The sequence below is a fragment of the Chaetura pelagica genome, unplaced genomic scaffold (assembly GCF_000747805.2).
Source record: "Chaetura pelagica isolate M959 unplaced genomic scaffold, ChaPel_1.0 scaffold150, whole genome shotgun sequence".
NCBI lineage: Eukaryota > Metazoa > Chordata > Aves > Apodiformes > Apodidae > Chaetura > Chaetura pelagica.
The window spans coordinates 1,764,737-1,781,884 of NW_009952052.1; the positions used below are offsets into that span (position 1 = coordinate 1,764,737).

Here is a 17,148-nt window from a genome sequence, read left to right on the forward strand (position 1 = left end):
TGGCAGCTCGTCGCAGCCTTCGCGCTGGGGACGCAGAGGGTCGCAGTGAATCACCATCCACTGGATTTCGAACTGACAAAGGAGATAAAAATGACATTAATGTGGGTCAGGGGGTCACACTGGTACAGGTTCTAACAGGAGGAACAATGGTCAGCTAACGGTATGTTCAAAAAGGCAGGTATTTAATGGTAACAGCTACGGGTGTATTGGGGAGCTCAGCCTGAGTAGTACTTCACCCTGCGTTCTCCAACCTCTAATTCTGGAGGTTTTTTAAGAGGGGGCATAAACCTGCCACGGGATTTAAAGAGAAGGTGAGATTCATCACGTGTCATTTTTACATGTTCTTTATAAGCTCAGGCATTTTTCCTCATTCTATGTGGTGGGTTTATTAGACAAACAAAAATATTTTATCTAATGGATATCTATTTTATCTAGTGGATAATTGTGCCCATGAAGAATGGTAGGTGTGAGGACAGAAACGTGATCTAAGCGTGAGTTCAAAAAGCAGGATCGTAAGAACACTGGCAACAGCCTGCAACTGAGTACTGTGTGTGAAATTTCACATCTTCTTTGAATATTTGTATTTAGCACTGGAAAACGACACAGGATTAAAGCAAACCTCTTTTCAGAAGCTGCAACTGGGACCCACTTGATGTGCTACACAGATTTAAAAACATACCTTCTCCTGAAAGTTACTGAATAGCTCAAACGTATCTCCATTCATATATGATGTGCCATGTGGAATTTTAAGTACTAGAAGCATATTACATCATGCATATTTATTGTATCTAAGTTTTTAAGTTTCAGATTGTTTTCCCTTCCAATCATACTTCCTATCCAGCTTGGCTTATGAACAACTAATGAATGGTTTATGCAGAGATTTCTCAATGTGGTGATAAAATTCAAAGGCTCCTATTCCTTTCTTTTCCTTATGGATGGCTGAGGAATTGGGGGAATAAAATTTTTAGGTTACAACATAGAGCCCTGGTGGGGAAAATACTCTGATTTCTTTTTTCTGAGGAGCTGAAAATAGAAGTGTCTGGATGCTTTCACTTCGTATTTCTTTGCTTCTCTGAGCTGTCCTTATTCTATTAAGCTCAAAGAGCTTACCATCCTACCCACAACATAATGTCTCAGTGCTTTTGGCTGCCTTCTGTGCTCCTGGGATATCTCATTGTCCTTTTCAGTCCCAGTCTATGACTGATGCAGAAAGCAGACTGTCATTCTGAGGTGTTTTCCTCTCCCACCACCATCCTTTCATTGACTTAGTTGCATACTGACTTCTAGAGCTAATAAATGCTTAGAGTCTGAAATCCTTTCAGATCTCTGCAAAACTCCTACATTTCCACAAGTTGCTGCTTTGTTGTTGGTCTTCACCACTCCATTGCTGCCACTTCTGGAATCCTCCTTATCACATCTCCACTGCTCTGTTTACTCTGCAGCCATGCACAGTTTCTAGAGACTAGAGCACAAAAGAGGTGGTACCCTTGTTTCTTTTACCTGTTATCTGACACCACTATCTGTGAGTCAATTCTCTACCCCCTTTATCCAACTCTCATTTAAAAGCTTTTCCCAGTCCTTAATAATAGGCTACTGAATGCCATCATATGCATATAAAAGCACAGAATGTATACTATAACTCAATACTACAAGGCAGCAGTAAAATAGTAGAAAGGGTGTCTGAAATCTGAAGATGAGGGCTCATGAAAAGACATAAAAATCGGATCAAATAATACCTGTATTATAATTTATTTCATACTCTACAACTAGATTCTGAGCTTTGAATCTCTACATTGTTCACCTCTCAAGCTCACTTGCAGAGGGAAAGAAGTCCTTAATTGCTCTAAAGCAGTTTATAATCTTAAATTAGATCACATAATATTAAAATTGAAAAGTCATCCATTCAATTATGGTTGCCTTTACAAATTTAATCTGGATATAATCTGAAATTGTGTGATTCGACACTTCTTTCTTTAGAATACTTCCCTCATTCACAAGATCAAATGAACATAGCCATGGAAATGCTTCCCAGTATGGTATGCAGTGTGGTTCCCATACTGCAGAAACTGTAAGTTTGGAAGTAAATGGGATGAAAGGTGGTAAAAGAAGAAAGGATAGCTTTGTGCAGAAGGCAGACAGATGCTACCAAATGAGCCTGGTTTTGCTTCATAATACTTACATAGTGCTGACAAATAATTTAAAACAATATAGCCATATTAGAGAGCATTCTGCATGGGACAAGAGGAGGGAATAAGGTGCCTGAAATAAATTATCTGAGTACAGGTTATGCAAAAAGGCTGATCAGTAATAACTATAACTGAAATCAACAATCTTGAGCTGTGCTTTCAACTTATAACAGGGTACAAAATCTGTAAATACTCTATGCCCTGCTGGACTATTGCTGCCTCAGGGATGATGAAAGAGAAGGCATCGCTTTAGGGGAGGTATAACTCAGCTAAGCAGTTTTCAGGTGAAGGTTTTACACAATTTTTCATTTATAATACCTTTGTTTGTGCTAAGGGAAGTATGCTATCAACTGTATATCTCTTAAGTGACCAAGAATAAGCTACACATATTTAAACATTTCTCATTCTAGAGTTTTTTTAAACACGTTTTATCCATTTTCCTGTATCTCTGTACTGTTTTTTTAAAGCTTCACTTTCCTTGTATCATTTTTCAAAGCCTTAGAACAATACATAAAATTCCAGTGCTATTTGACTTTCCACAGCAAGGGTTTATCCTTCTGAATGTGAGATTTCACAGGGTGAAAAAAAAAGAGACATGACTTCTTAAAATTCATATATACTATCTGTTCTACAGTGTAAATTAATCCTTGTTCAGCAAATATTGATAAACATCTTCCTCTTAGGCATTACAAACCATGTAGCTGCCCTGAACTAGTTAGCAGCATTAAATATCAATTAAATAATTGATCACTTCTAGCAGAGTGTTTAGTGTCTGTTATGAGAAAATCTGGGTAGTGCCTACAAAATCGCAGAAACTAAGGCAATTTGTATAATCACACAGCAGTTAATCTTTGAGCAGTAAGATATAAATGCCCTTGCCTTTCTATAATAAACACATTATTTAGGAAGTAGGTTCCTTTCAGTTTTGAAATGTTGATAAATCTTGTGTTGCTTGGAGTTTGTAGTGGATTATTTGCATTACTTTTAGATTAAAACATACAAACAAAACAAAAAAAACCGACACAAACAAAAACTATTTTCTTTTTTATCTAACAGAAGATACAATGCAGCTTCAAGCCTGTATCAAAATTCGCCCTCCATAAAAGATTCCAGAGATCCTGGAATAAATCTTTATAAAGGCTCAAAGACAAGCCATAGTTTCTAATGAAAATCTACCTATTGCTCTCCTAGGCAATCATAGTAACAACAAGCAATAAAGAATCTCTTTTAAAATGACATTTTTGCAGTGCAGCTATGAGAAGTTGACCTATTCTGCTCACAGAAAGCTGCAAAATAGAAAAGAATAGGAAACATGTAATTTATGTCCTTTAAAAATTGTAATACTGGAAGTAATATACTTTAACAGCACCTGAAAATAAATTAGGAATTGTGCCTGGGACATATTAAATACCCAGGACTGGTAAGATGTTTAAACTGAGTATAGTCAAGCAAGTCAAAGGATAAGCCTAAAATATCCCCAACCATAGATTTATTTATTCAATTTAAAAAGAAACTAAAAGCACAGACTAAACCAGAAACTTGTGCAGTATAAACAGTCATTTAAAAATTACTATCCCCTCAGACTGTGTATTTTCTGTATCATAATTTCAGCAGATAATGTCTTCCTAAAGCTACATTTTATAATACCAGGTTGGACCACAACCATACTCAGTTTTTACTTCAATAACACAAGCTATGACACTCAGTCTAGAGAGTTTCATTTCAAGCCCACAGTTCTGTCTGAATTAAAGTATATTTTTAGACATCTAATTTAGTTTAAAACTTTAATGTGATGCTGACTTTCTTCCTTCCCTGTTTGAGTGCTTCATTATTCTTTTTGTCAAAAAATGTGCATCATAATCCTGTTTTAAGACCTTCCTTAAGCAAAGATTTTATTTTTTCATAAAATACAGTAAATATTACTGAATCCTTTCAGAAACATGCTGAAGATGTAAACAAATATTTTTCACAATAAATGGTGAATTATAAAAATTACTTAATTCCATTTTGTTCTTTCATCCTTGAAGAAGGGTGCCCTATACTTCACATTCCCCCTGACCTCAGGTAGCTTCACACTGCTGCTTAATGATGTAAGTGCTTAAACATGATGATAGATACTCTTCCTCCATCAAATGCCTAAACAGCCCAACTCAATCCTTCATCCTCATTTGTATGCCTTGCTGAAAAGAGAAGTCTCAGTGAAATATCACCTGGAGAGGAAGTGGTTTAAATTCCAAATATCTTCTGCTGCTTTTCCCAACTTCTTTAATCCTGGCCGAAATGCCAGCCAGAGCACCGACAGAGAAGGTGAAGTCTGATTTCTTGCCAAGGTGACCTTAATGCCACGTCTCTCTCCTCATTTGTAGGCTGCCACTCCTAATCATTACTTCAACAGGCAACAGGAGCCCTCCTTTTTTTTTTCTTTTTTTGTAAAGAATTACATTCCAACTTAAAGGCCTGGTTTACTGTAGCATTGTATGTTAGGTGTTATAATACCTTAATACCCATACCACTCTGTGCATTTAATCTGAATATCTTTCAGAAGAGCAGCACAATATTGGGATAGAATTTTTTTCATGCCATTAACATGCATAGAATATGTAATGTTTTCATCATCCTTATGCTATGAAGACAGGCTGAGAGACCTGGGGCTGTTCAGCCTAGAGAAAAGAAGGCTCCAGGGAGACCTTATAGCACCTTCCAGTACTTGAAAGGAGCCTACAGGAAAGCTGGGGAGGGGCTTTTCATCAGAGAAGACAGTGATAGGACAAGGGGTAATGGTTTTAAACAGAGAGAGGCGAGATTTAGGTTAGATATTAGGAAGAAATTCTTCACTATAAGGGTGGTGAGGAACTGGAATGGGTTGCCCAGGGAGGTTGTTGATGCCCCATCCCTGGAGGTTTTTAAGGCCAGGTTGGATGAGGTTTTTGTGCAGCCTGGTCTAGTGGTAGGGTTCCCTGCTCCTGGCAGGGGGGTTGGAACTTGATGATCTTTAAGGTCCTTTCCAACCTTAATGATTCTGTGATTCTATCCCACCCAGCCATTCACTGAGCAGTATCCCTCAGACCAGTGAGCAACGCTAAAATACATATGCAGCCATTTGTTACATTATCAGCTCCAGCTGATTACTTTTGAAATATATTTTCAAAGATTAACTTTGGTTTTCAGCAGAATTAGTATAACTTTTGAGCTATTGACATTTCCTAATCCACACCTACAAGAACACACTAGATGGCTGCTTTCAGACACCTTTTCCTGCAGCATTTGCCCTTTTAAATTTATACAGTGATGATTACTCTGTGGCCACAGTTTTGACAAAAAAAAAAATAAAATAAACAACAAACAAAACCTATGTAATACAGTTAAAATATTATGTTTCGTTTCACTTGTTATTTCAAAGTTCATTCAAAACTATAGGTATTCTAGGTAGACCACATCCACAGCCTTCCCCTCATCCATTAGGCAGGTCACCCAGTCATAGAAGGAGATTGGGCAAGGTTTGTGTCTGCTGTGCTCTGTGCTTAGACTGGATCTAGACTCTGAAGCTACACTTATCCCTTATAGGATTAATCAACAAGAACATTCTTTAAGAGTTAGTTGTCTACTCCAGGTCAGCCTTTTTGAAAATACAAAACAAACAATCAAAACCAAACCAACATCAACAAAAATAACCCACCAAAACAAAAAAAAACACCCAAAAAAACCAAACCTGAAAAGGAAAAGCTAGTGTCAACATGACCAGGTAGCATAGTGATTAAAACAGTTTCCTGAGGTATAAGATACTCTTTATAATTTCTGATTTAGCACTGAGATTTAAACATTGGTGATTTCCTGTGTGAGCATCAGAGCAGATTAAAAAAGACCTCACTCAATATCTCTCACAGGAGCTGTTCATATTAACTATTTGAAATATTTATCCTGCCAGAGACACAGTTAATCATCTCTAGCTGATGGTCAGTGCTCACATATGAGAGAGGGGTCCGAGTTCTTGCTCAATTAACGTTTTGCTCTCATTGTTGTGAGTTACAGCACTGAAGTCCATGTCCAAGGACTTCCTTCTAGATCAAGCTCCACATATAAGCATAGGAAAAACCAACTGATAGAGCAGAATCCAGTCACAGAAGGATGGTTGTCTGAGATATTTCACTATTGAAATTTAGACTTAGCCTGGGTCATCCCTCACCTTACACAGTATACATATGTGCCATATTTTAAAAACAAAGCTAGTACTTACCTGCCAAGAAGTTCTTATTTTCTGCCATTTCTGCTTTCAGAAAACATTTTAAGATGCATCCCACCAAAAAAAAATAAAATATTAAGTGTAAAGATCCTTTGAAACACTTTTTACAGTATTAAAAGGTTTTGGAACTTACCGGAACTGATATTTGAGGATTATTTTTAAGTTTTCCGAGCACAGCAAAGCCATCAAAGTTGATTTTCCCTTTTGGTTTTATGTTTAAGGATTCTATTTTAATACAGTCAATAAAAAGTGTGACACTGTTTGCTTCCACACTTATCATAAGCTTATGCCATTGGGAGTCAAACAAGAAAGGCAAATGCAAAAATGATGCAGTTCGGAGATTTCCATCTGCTCCTTTATAAGAAAATTCAACACTTTTCATCTGACCATTAAGATGCACTCCAACTTGTTCTTTTCCTGAAGAATCCTCAATCTGCCATATAGTCCAGTATTTCTGAAGTGTGGCCCCAGTCATCCGAAAAGTAGTTAGAAAGGAGTATTCATCAGGCAATCCGTTGGAATAAATGGCACTGTGTAGGATCAAAATACAACACACTTGTTGTGCATCTGTATCAAAAAATCTCCACACATCACAGAGTAATGGGAAACAGCTACTCAGTGGAACCATACTTCAGCCATGCTTTTATCATGCATCTTCTGCATGAGGAGTCCCAAAAAGGGGTATCCTTTTGAGTCATTAGTGTTGCTAATGGCAAATGGAACTGGTTCAGAAATGGGGGTTCATCCAATATTGCACAATATTCATTATAACCCTTTCTAAGTGTAACAGGTGGAGCAACAACAGACTCCTGTTTCATATTTAGGAAGTATATCCTACTTATTTCTTACTATTAGACTTCCAAAATCAGTCAATGTAGTGTGACTTTATAGTTGATCAGATAGATGATCAGCACAGGTCTGGTTTGGTTTTGAAGACATAAGAATGTATTTTGGAAACGCATTTTCTTGTTCAGCCTGACAATAACCATTTGGTTAATGTATTAGCTATCACATTAGCAGAAATCATTCACAGAATCACTAATTGACAAATACAGACAGAGTAAGAGCCCACATTAAAATTGTATTATGTCCTGCAACATTCACCCATAAGACTACAAGGAACAGGGAACAGATTTGCCACATATAAAATGTTTCATTCCTATAATGTGATATTTGGAAACACAAACAAGTACTACTGGCTGTGTCACTGTGCAAAGCAGTAAGGTCTTTTTTCTCTCAAACATATCTGTGAATCCAGTATAATATTTTAAAAATAGGCCTTTTCATAGTCTCTGGATTGTTACATTGTAGTCTCATAATCCAGTTGGCATGAACACATTATTTGCCATCTATCAACATTTAAGAATAAGTTGTATTTAGATACATTTAAGTATTGAGACACACACAGCTATTTTGTCACTAGCTTTCATTAGTATAACTTCTCAGGAAAGTAGGCATTTTGAAGAAAGTTTCTTTTTCAGTGTCAGACGACAACGTGTAATAAGTTAGTTCTTGTTCTGCATGCTTGGTGACTACTGATTTAGTGAGAGAAGACTTCCAGATAAAGTTTTGTAGTTTGGAGTATCCAAAGCTGCAGTGCAATCCTATTCCAGCAGGTGACGGCACAGCCTCAGCAAGGTTTCACCAGGGCTGGGGCAAGCCTGGCAGCAGCTGCAGCAGCTTCACCTTGTTAAAGAACTACCCGAACTGCTGGTGTTTCTCCTCTTTCCCCACGAGCCTTTATATACATCTGAAAGCCGGTGTATGGGGAAGGGGAATAGTTTGCTGGAAGATTATCTCATTACAGAGAAATACAAAGGTGGGAGGGAAGGTTCCTTGCTGATATCTTTAAATTGCCAGTGGCTTGCTAAGGCTTGTGTCTCTGTTAATTGTGGATGCAGTAGTCTGCCCCAAATGGCTTTGTCTAAAAGGATTTTATCTAACCTTTTGTGTTCTCTTATTGTTTTGTTTCAGTTTCTATCTTGCCATCTTAAATGCAAATGTTGATGCATGAGCATTGTGCCTTCCCTTCTCTTCTGAGCACTTTTCAGTGTATGCTACTGTCCTTCATCCTTTTCTAGGCTTCTAGCTTACACAGTATATTTATAGATTCTTTCCTGCTCCTGTAATATATTATCATTCCCTATTCAGACACACATCAGGTCTTTGCGAAGCTCCTGATCCAGTTCAGCACATCTTTTATGGCCCTCAGTATCCTTCTTCTTCCATAATGTCTTTTAAACAAGTATTTCAATGTCATCTGCTGCTAAAACCTGAGCTCATCTCAGTCATTTATCTCTTCATTTGCTGAATCCCACTGTTTGTTCTCACACAAGAACTGATTTTTCTGCTACTCTATTGAAGGTGGTATTGTTAGACAATGTTTTAACTAGTATCCATGTGACATCTCTCTGCTCCCATGAGATCCCATGTGCAGTATTGTGTCCAGTTCTGGACCTCCCAGTACAAGAAGGACATGGAGCTGCTGGAGCGAATCCAGAGGATGGTCGTGAGAATGATCAGAGGGCTGAAGCACCTCTCCTATGAAGACAGACTGAGAGAGTTCAGGTTGCTAAGCCTGGAGAAGGCCCTGGGGACACCTTTTAGGAGCCTTTGAGTACCTGAAGGGGGCCTACAGGAAAGCTAGGAAGGGACTTTTTACAACGTCATGTAGCGCTAGAACAAGGGGTAATGGCCTTAAACTGAAAAAGGTTAGATTTAGTTTACACATTAGGAAGAAATTATTGACTGAGAATGGTGAGACACTGGATCAGGTTACCCAGAGAAACTGTGAATACCCACTCTGAGCTTGGAAGTGTTCAAGGCCAGGCTGGATGTGGCTTTGAGCAAACTGGTCTAGGGGGAGATGTCCTTGCCCATGGTAGGGAAGTTGGAACTAGATGACCTTTGACATCCCTTTCAACACAAAGTGTTCTGTGACTCTCTATGTCAAGTTCAGCGATTCTAGGGGACTTGACGTGCAGAGCTCTGCAGGTAAAGAAGCTAAAGAAGGTGTTGCTAATCTGAGATCCTCTGAGGAGAGGTTTTCATTCTTTCTCTGCACTTGCTGTCATGGCAATACTGGTTAATATATCACACATGTTCTCACCCTACCCCAGCTGACACAAATCTACTGGAAAAAAAAATCAACAAAACAAAAAAACCTAGTAAATAAACCTTGTTACACTTTTTAATTAGAAGATTGTTTATACCAGATTGGCAGTAGAATCCTTTGCATCATACTTAACTATAGTGTTAGCCTTTTGCAAGCCATCATACTAGTCCTCCTTCTTTTTCAGAAATTAAAATAGAAAAGAAACATGTTAACTTCTTAAGTGACATGCAAAAAAGAGAAATTGTGTAAGAGCTTCTGACAATGGTAAGATAAAGCTAAATTAAAAGTAATTAATATAGAACAGTAAAGACAAAAAGTCAGTACACAACCATTAATAAATGTTTACATTTTTAAGAACTTTTAATAACCATCAGAAGTCCTGCTGCCTAGAGTAGAGATTTATTATCAGAAATGTGAGTCAAAATAACTAAGCACAGCAGGACCCATCACCAGAAAGATGCTCTGCAGTGAACTAATATTGTGTAAGATTTATACTTATCATTCAACAAATAAGGCAGACACAGATTCTCACCTCAGTTACTCCAACAGGAAAGAAGCAATTCCACTGGCTTTAATAGTATCAGTGTATTTCAGTACATGTTTTTTTACAAAGCCTGTGACCTTTACATAGGCAAAAACCCTACAGAAGTCTGTAGCTTAAAAAGCTAAATCTTTGGAAGCCATGCAAATCTATCATTATATTAAAATAGACAATTATAGAGAAGTTATTCCTACATCTCACTGCAAATTGAAGAGTGCTGGATTCTGTAATCTTCTTGTACAGCTGATAACTATATCAGCACATTATTTTTAACACACATATTGCAAATTCCACTGATTTATGGAAGGAAATCTAGATGTTTTAAACTTAGAATCAGGCAGATGAGCACAGGAAAAATTAATATGCAAAATTATTTCAAGTACACAGGCCAAATTAAGTCCTAACTCATTTCCTACCCACATCAGGGATATAAGTCATTAGAGCATTTTATATATATATATATCTTCATCTGGTAAGATAGCAATCTAGTCATGCTTTCCTTGTGTATTCAGAACTATAATTAACTGCTTTAAGTCTGAAATGGGTGCAAGATCAGACCAATATTTTATCAGATATTTGAGTCATTGATTAATTTTTTTTAATACAGCTTGGGAGAAGGGGGAGGTTGAAACATTCATTTTTCATCTAAGAAAACTTCTGAAACACTAAGAGAGTTTTATATATATATATATCTTCATCTGGTAAGATAGCAATCTAGTCATGCTTTCCTTGTGTATTCAGAACTATAATTAACTGCTTTAAGTCTGAAATGGGTGCAAGATCAGACCAATATTTTATCAGATATTTGAGTCATTGATTAATTTTTTTTAATACAGCTTGGGAGAAGGGGGAGGTTGAAACATTCATTTTTCATCTAAGAAAACTTCTGAAACACTACTGTTTTATTTTAATCTTTGTCATAAACACTCAAGAGTCTTACTAATCCTATATCTTTGGTGCTTACAATCAAGATTTCTTTCACATTTTAAGGCTAAACCTTAGCAAGGCATCAATGCATCTGAGATAAGTCATCTGGCTAGGTGGTGGAAGCCTTGAGTAGTCCCACTGACTTTAGGAGTCATCAAGAGCAGCAGAGTCTTTTGAGAGGCTAGCTACATGTTTATTTGAATATTACAAAATAACTGCTTGCATTATTTAACCTGTTTCTTTAAGAATTATTTTCTTAGGTGAGCTCCATTGCCCACTGAGATAGTTTACTTCTTGCTAAATGAAGATTTTAGAAATGTTAGTACAGTCTATGAGAGGTGGCTGTAGAAATTCCTCTGGACAACCTCATGATAATGTATTATCATACATCCATGGGTGCAGGTTCCTTCGCTCAAGCTGGAGACATTTGTGTCTGCACCTCCTGAAGTCTCCTAGAATTGTAGGATTTTTAAAAGCAACTGTCTTAAGTTCCTAGCCAGAAGTTATTTGCTAGGAATCATTACCCTCAGTTGGTTTCTGTTCTTCAGAAACGTCCCGTTCTGAGCTAATTATTTCTCTTGTGAGGTGATTAGCTTCTTAGCTGCATTTTGTCTTTTTCATTACAGTGTCACTATCAATATCAATGGAGCGGTGCTATGTAAGATATCTTACTTGGAATGCAAAAAGGAAAGCACCTGAAGAACTTGGATGGCTGGATGTAGAAAAGCCAGACCTTCAGACGTAAACAATTGCATGTAACTTCCCATCCCTACTTCAAGAGCCTTGAATGCCTTAGCCAGGGAATGGGCTTAATTAGGGAGACCCCTCTCTATTTCATCAGGCAAGAGAAGACACAGTCCGTGGCCACCAGGATTCCTGGTACTAATACGGCCTCTCATTAACAACCGTGTTTCCCGCAGCTCGGGACAAAGCCCTGTGGTTTTTTGCCAAGATGACTCTACGTTTGCCTCACTCTTGGCGAAGCAGGAGCTCACAGCGATGCAGGCACGAACCTGGGGGTTATGCCTTCTGGATGCCTGCCCTGCCACAGCCACAGCGGCCCCCGCAGCTCCCCCGTCCCGCGGGGCCTGCGCAGCCCCTTGCGCAGCGGCGCTTCAGCACCGCGGGCGCGGACAGCTCCGCGGGGCGGCTCCTGCCTTCCCTCACTTCCCTGCTCTGCCTTTCCCCGGCCCTCTCCTCCCGTTCCCTTTCCCTCTCCTCCCGCTCCCTTTCCCTCTCCCCCCTGCCTGCAGCTGCTGCCCGCTGGCGCCCCGCTGGGGGTACCTAGAGGACAGCGCGGGATGGCGGGAAGGAAATGCAGCAGGACTTGGGGGTTGCTGCAACGCCCGGGTCTGAGAAAGCCAGAGCTATAGCCCCGTGCCGCCAGAGATGTTCAGCCGTGCGTGAGCTGCTCAGCATAACGTGCTAACTCCTGAAATGCTTCTCAGGCATTTTGTCATCGCAAGTTCATACCCGTAAACCCATCTCCCCTATCGCATTATAAAGATGATGTGGAGAGTTCTGTTTAAAGAAGAATAAAATACTGGAAATGGGCTGAGGTGTGCCTCTCCTGAGCTGTTAGCCTCCGCTACTTACAACCAACTTCACTCCCTCTGAGTCAGCTTATGGAGAGAGGCACAGCATATAACAACACCAGAGCAGAGCAGCAAGATCTGGCTCAGTGGCAGAGGGGCAGCAGACTGGTACACCTGGGCACTGTCAGCACTCGGGCCTTAACCTATTACTCAGGACAAGATGCTCAGAACTAGTGTGAGCGACTCTTTAGTTTGAGCCAAGGCCAAATTTCAAGTACACTATGATGTATACCTCATGTATAACAGTGTAACAGCACAGTATTGGCTGGAAGTACCAGTCAGTGTCTCAAATGTGGTAAATTCACAGAATCACAGAATGTCTCTGGTTGGAAGAGACCTCCAAGATCATCCAGTCCAGCCTTAGACCTAACACTGCAAGCTCACCACTAAACCATGTCCCTAAGCACCAGGCCCACATGCTGTTTAGATGCCTCCGGAGATGGTGACTCCACCGTCGCCCCGGGTAATCTATTCCAATGCCTGACAACCTTTTTAGTGAAGAAATGCTTCCTAATATCTAACCTAAACCTCCCCTGGTGCAACTTGCATCCATTCCCTCTGGTCCTATCCCATGTTATCAGGGAGAAGAAGCTGTCCTCCTCATTGCTTCAGCCTCCTTTCAGGTAGTTGCAAAGAGCGATAGTCTCCCCTCAGCCTCCTCTTCTCCAGACTAAACAACCCCAGCTCCAGCACCACACTCAGCCAGCAAGCCCAGGGGCAGTAGTCAGCTCAGATGCCATGATGTATTAACACATCTTGCATAGGCTTGATCAGGGACAACTTGTGTATATCAAGCATTTATCTCACTAGAGCCATGTATAGCAATGTCTAAACTTTCTTAGAAATTCAAGTATTAGCACTTTGGTAGCTCAGACTGTTGCTGAACTAAACAGCATGAGTTGAAAATCTGAGAATCTCTTAACTGCTAGCAAAATGAAGATCCCATTTACTGTCTGTGGTTCGATTCACATGTATGTACTAGAAGCCTCGAGTTGCCACTGGGATGGAAAGTAGTCATGACTCCAATGCAATCAACCAGTTAAGCTGTAAACTAGTTTACTCTGGTGGCTACGAAGGTGGAAGCCAGGGAAGACTGCATCAAGAAGAAGTTGTCAGTGAAAGCCAGAGTAGGGCAGAAACTCTTTACACTTCAATTATTCCCAGCTGAAAAAGTAGTCCAATTAAAGGTCTTGCAAGTTAATTTCTAAGTAAAGACATTCTTAATTACTTAAGGTGCTGGACCAGGATCCAGATTTGCCTAATTTTGGCAAAGACATGTCTACCCTGCTGTAACTGTCTATTCCTTCACCAACAGCAAGTCTGGCCTGTAAAGCAGAAACACAGATTCCTAAATCCTGGGTCCTATGCAACTTACCTGTGACATGATAAATAATAGTTTTTATCTTTCGTAGATTAAGCGACCATAAATAATTCAAGAACAGGCAGGTACCAGTTACCCAAAAGCAAAAAAAAAAAACCAACAACCCGTACTCTACAATCAGTCAGCTCTTATCTTACCCTGTCTCTGCAATCCTTACATGATCAGAATTATCCCTTTGAGTCAATGTTTTGGCAAAACTTTCCTCACTCTCCTCCTGGGGTTTTTAATTGGGTTTTTTTGGGGGGGGTTTTGTTACCTCCCTATCTCTTTTCAAGTCACCAACAACTTTTGGGTTTATTTCCTAGAAATTAATCACATTCTACTGGCAAATTGTGGGAATTTTAAGCAACATCATTAGTAGAGGTAGGTGGGATTCCCTGTTCCAGATTCAGTCTGGTCTGGTGATGGCAATGAAAAAAAAACCTGAACAGCTCTTTTCCCTTTGAAAAGCTTTGAAAATTATCTAGCTTGGGAGGAAATCTATCCTTTAAAAAATAGTACTGCAAAATATGTATATTTTAAAGTCAAACAACAAAAAGCATTACCTGGTTGGGATCCTGAAGTCTACATTGGGTCCCAATTTATAAGCCACTTGTGAAGAAGTGGAGCCCACTACTCTCTGGATAATTCCTTGGGAAGCAGCTTTTTCTATTTGGAACTGAGAAATCAGGTCAAAGCCTACAAGAAAAATTATACATGTCCAGAATAAAAATTTCATTTCAATTTATTTATAGTGCAGTAACAAGACAAATATAACTCATTAAAATTTCTGAACAGCATATTTTCCCTGAAAAGTCAGGATGCTACTTGCCTGGTAAGTCATCTTGACCAATCCTGATCGTTGGGCAGAGATCAGTTCTCTGACTGGCACCCAGAATGACTGGTAGTCCTGCAAAAGTTGTGAATTTATTAACCATGCATCTGCACATTGCCTCAGATCACCTTGAAAATTAAGTAAGAATGTTATTAATTTAATACAGATATAAGTAATAAAAATAATAAGTAGATGTATATGGTAATCAATTTAAACTGTGCTCTGTGAAGTCAGAGGTCTAAAAAAATTATAATTTTATTCTAGAGACCACCAAATATAAAATTATAACTTGACTGATTTATTTATTTTCTTTAAGTCTTTGAATGTGAGGATTATAATAATTCTTCTCTAGCAGAGCTATGAGGAATATTTGTAGCATAAGAAGGCCTGCTGTGTAAGGAGGTTTTGGTCTGGAACTTTTGGTGGTTTAAGTAAACTTTGAAAAAAAAACACGTTACCTAAATCAACAGTCCCTCTAGTTTCAAGGAAAATTAAACAAACCTCATGCCAACTAAAGAGGCTGTTGAGAAACTACTGGCATCTTTTCCATCCTCTGTGGTATTCCAGGTGTTCCCATCTTACTCTGTGCCACATCTGACCTGAGAACGGTCATTCATTAAATATAGGGTGGGAGCAAGAAGAATTTGCACACCTTTTTTTTTATTGAGCCAAACAAGAATGTAAAAGAAATTTGTTTGAGGAATCCAAAATTTAAAATATATTTTTTCATAATACTATCTGTCAAAAAGCTTTGTAATCTGCATGAAAACCTGCCAGAGTCCCCTAATTTAAGGAAGAAGGAAGGAAAAATAAACATCTATTTGAAGAGTTTTAGTCCTGTACAAGTCCAGGATCAGGTCAATTTAGAAAATGTTAGTAGAGTCTGGATGGGAAAGAATGAAGTGTGCAAGCTGGAAGGAAATGTATTTCTAACCTACAGAGAGCCTCTTGTGTGCTGCAAGGGCTCAACCATAAATGTGGGTTTCCTTCTGACAACATAGGCTTAAAGGGAACATTCAGGTTGACATGTTACACCTTAGAAACAGCCTCATTCTATATTATTTAGTGAGGCTCATGGCTGACATCCAGCCATTTACACTTTATGCACACCAAATGAAGTGGAACCAGTTATTTGCCACAGGTAGCCAAAGAATATAGAAGAACAGAAATACACTAATCTGTTAATCCTTATCTTAAAAATATATCTAATAGTGATTTTAAAACAGCGCACACAGCTCTTGCTTTTTCTCCTCTTTCTCTAATGTACACATTCATCCACCCATACATGCACACAAATATACAAGTCTTTCCTTTCTGTGAGCACTAGCTAGAGAGGATTTTAATTTCAAATAAACTCAGAATATTTATTTTGACAGACAAAATTACAGGAAGATGAAATGCAGATAAAGTCTGTCTCCTTACTTGATTGTTGTTGGATGGTGGCTGAGATGAAAGACCACAGAAAACTACACATGTAAAAGAAAGCTGTAATTTTCCTGCAAACAGAAAGAAAACGCCAGTAAGACTGTACAGTTTCTGACAGATTCTGTTATTGACTTTGTCCTCAGAGCTGTGCATATTAAATATATAAAACCCTGAGCTGAGGATTTACTAACAGATTTGACAAGACAGTTTCTTTACATGAGAACTTTTTATCTTTGCCTCATAATAAAACATGTCAATAAAGCTCTTTCCATTTCCTTCATATAATGCTGTCATAAAAGCAAATAACAAAGGTGGCATCTGACAAGGACAGCTTTAACTGCACTAATCTCTTATTTACAGATTTCTCTGAATCCTGCTTGTTCTCTTACCAGTTGCTTTTCATCTTCATTGCTGGCTTTCTTCACTTCTCTCATGTGAATACCTGGTGCCTATAGCCACACTCTCTGCTTCTCTCTCATTAGTCCCATAGAAGAAAGCAGCAATGGGCACAGGCAGCTTGTCCTGCTCCAGGCAGGACCCAGCAGGGAGGGGAGGTGCAGGCTGCTGGGGCTGTTTTAATCTTGCAAAGCAAAGGAGGTGGAGGCTGGACAGACAGGTGTGTCCTGGTGGGCTCTGAGGGCGGATCTCTGGAGAGAGTTGAATATAAAGAAGCCAAGAGAGCAAAGAGAAGGCTGCTGCTTGCTCCAGCAACAGGGCTGGGAGAGAAAGAAAATGTGAGTTCTGTGATGCCAGTCTCTAAATGGCAGGGTCTGCTGTTCAGCCAGCCACATGAAAGAATAAAATACATCAGGGGGTTGAGGAAACTAGTGGTCCTCACATGGTATTAAGACTAAAAGCATGGAGAACAAGGGAACACCAGTTCTTTAAAGAAGGCATTTCCATTTATTGCTGATTTACTCATCA

General features: G+C 39.1%; 1 protein-coding gene across 1 annotated transcript in view; it reads right to left on the reverse strand.

Moving 5' to 3' along the window:
* Positions 1–16,703, reverse strand: part of COL9A1 (collagen, type IX, alpha 1) — a 63,712-nt gene extending 47,009 nt beyond the window's left edge. Inside the window, exons 1-6 of the mRNA XM_010003278.1 lie at positions 16,614–16,703; positions 16,222–16,295; positions 14,797–14,874; positions 14,531–14,663; positions 6,560–6,956; positions 5–72 (exon numbers count right to left, since the gene is read on the reverse strand). Coding sequence (XP_010001580.1) covers positions 5–72; positions 6,560–6,956; positions 14,531–14,663; positions 14,797–14,874; positions 16,222–16,295; positions 16,614–16,633 — 770 coding nt within the window. The 5' untranslated portion in view covers positions 16,634–16,703. The remainder of the gene's footprint in view (positions 1–4; positions 73–6,559; positions 6,957–14,530; positions 14,664–14,796; positions 14,875–16,221; positions 16,296–16,613) is intronic.
* Between the last annotated feature and the right edge of the window lie 445 nt (positions 16,704–17,148).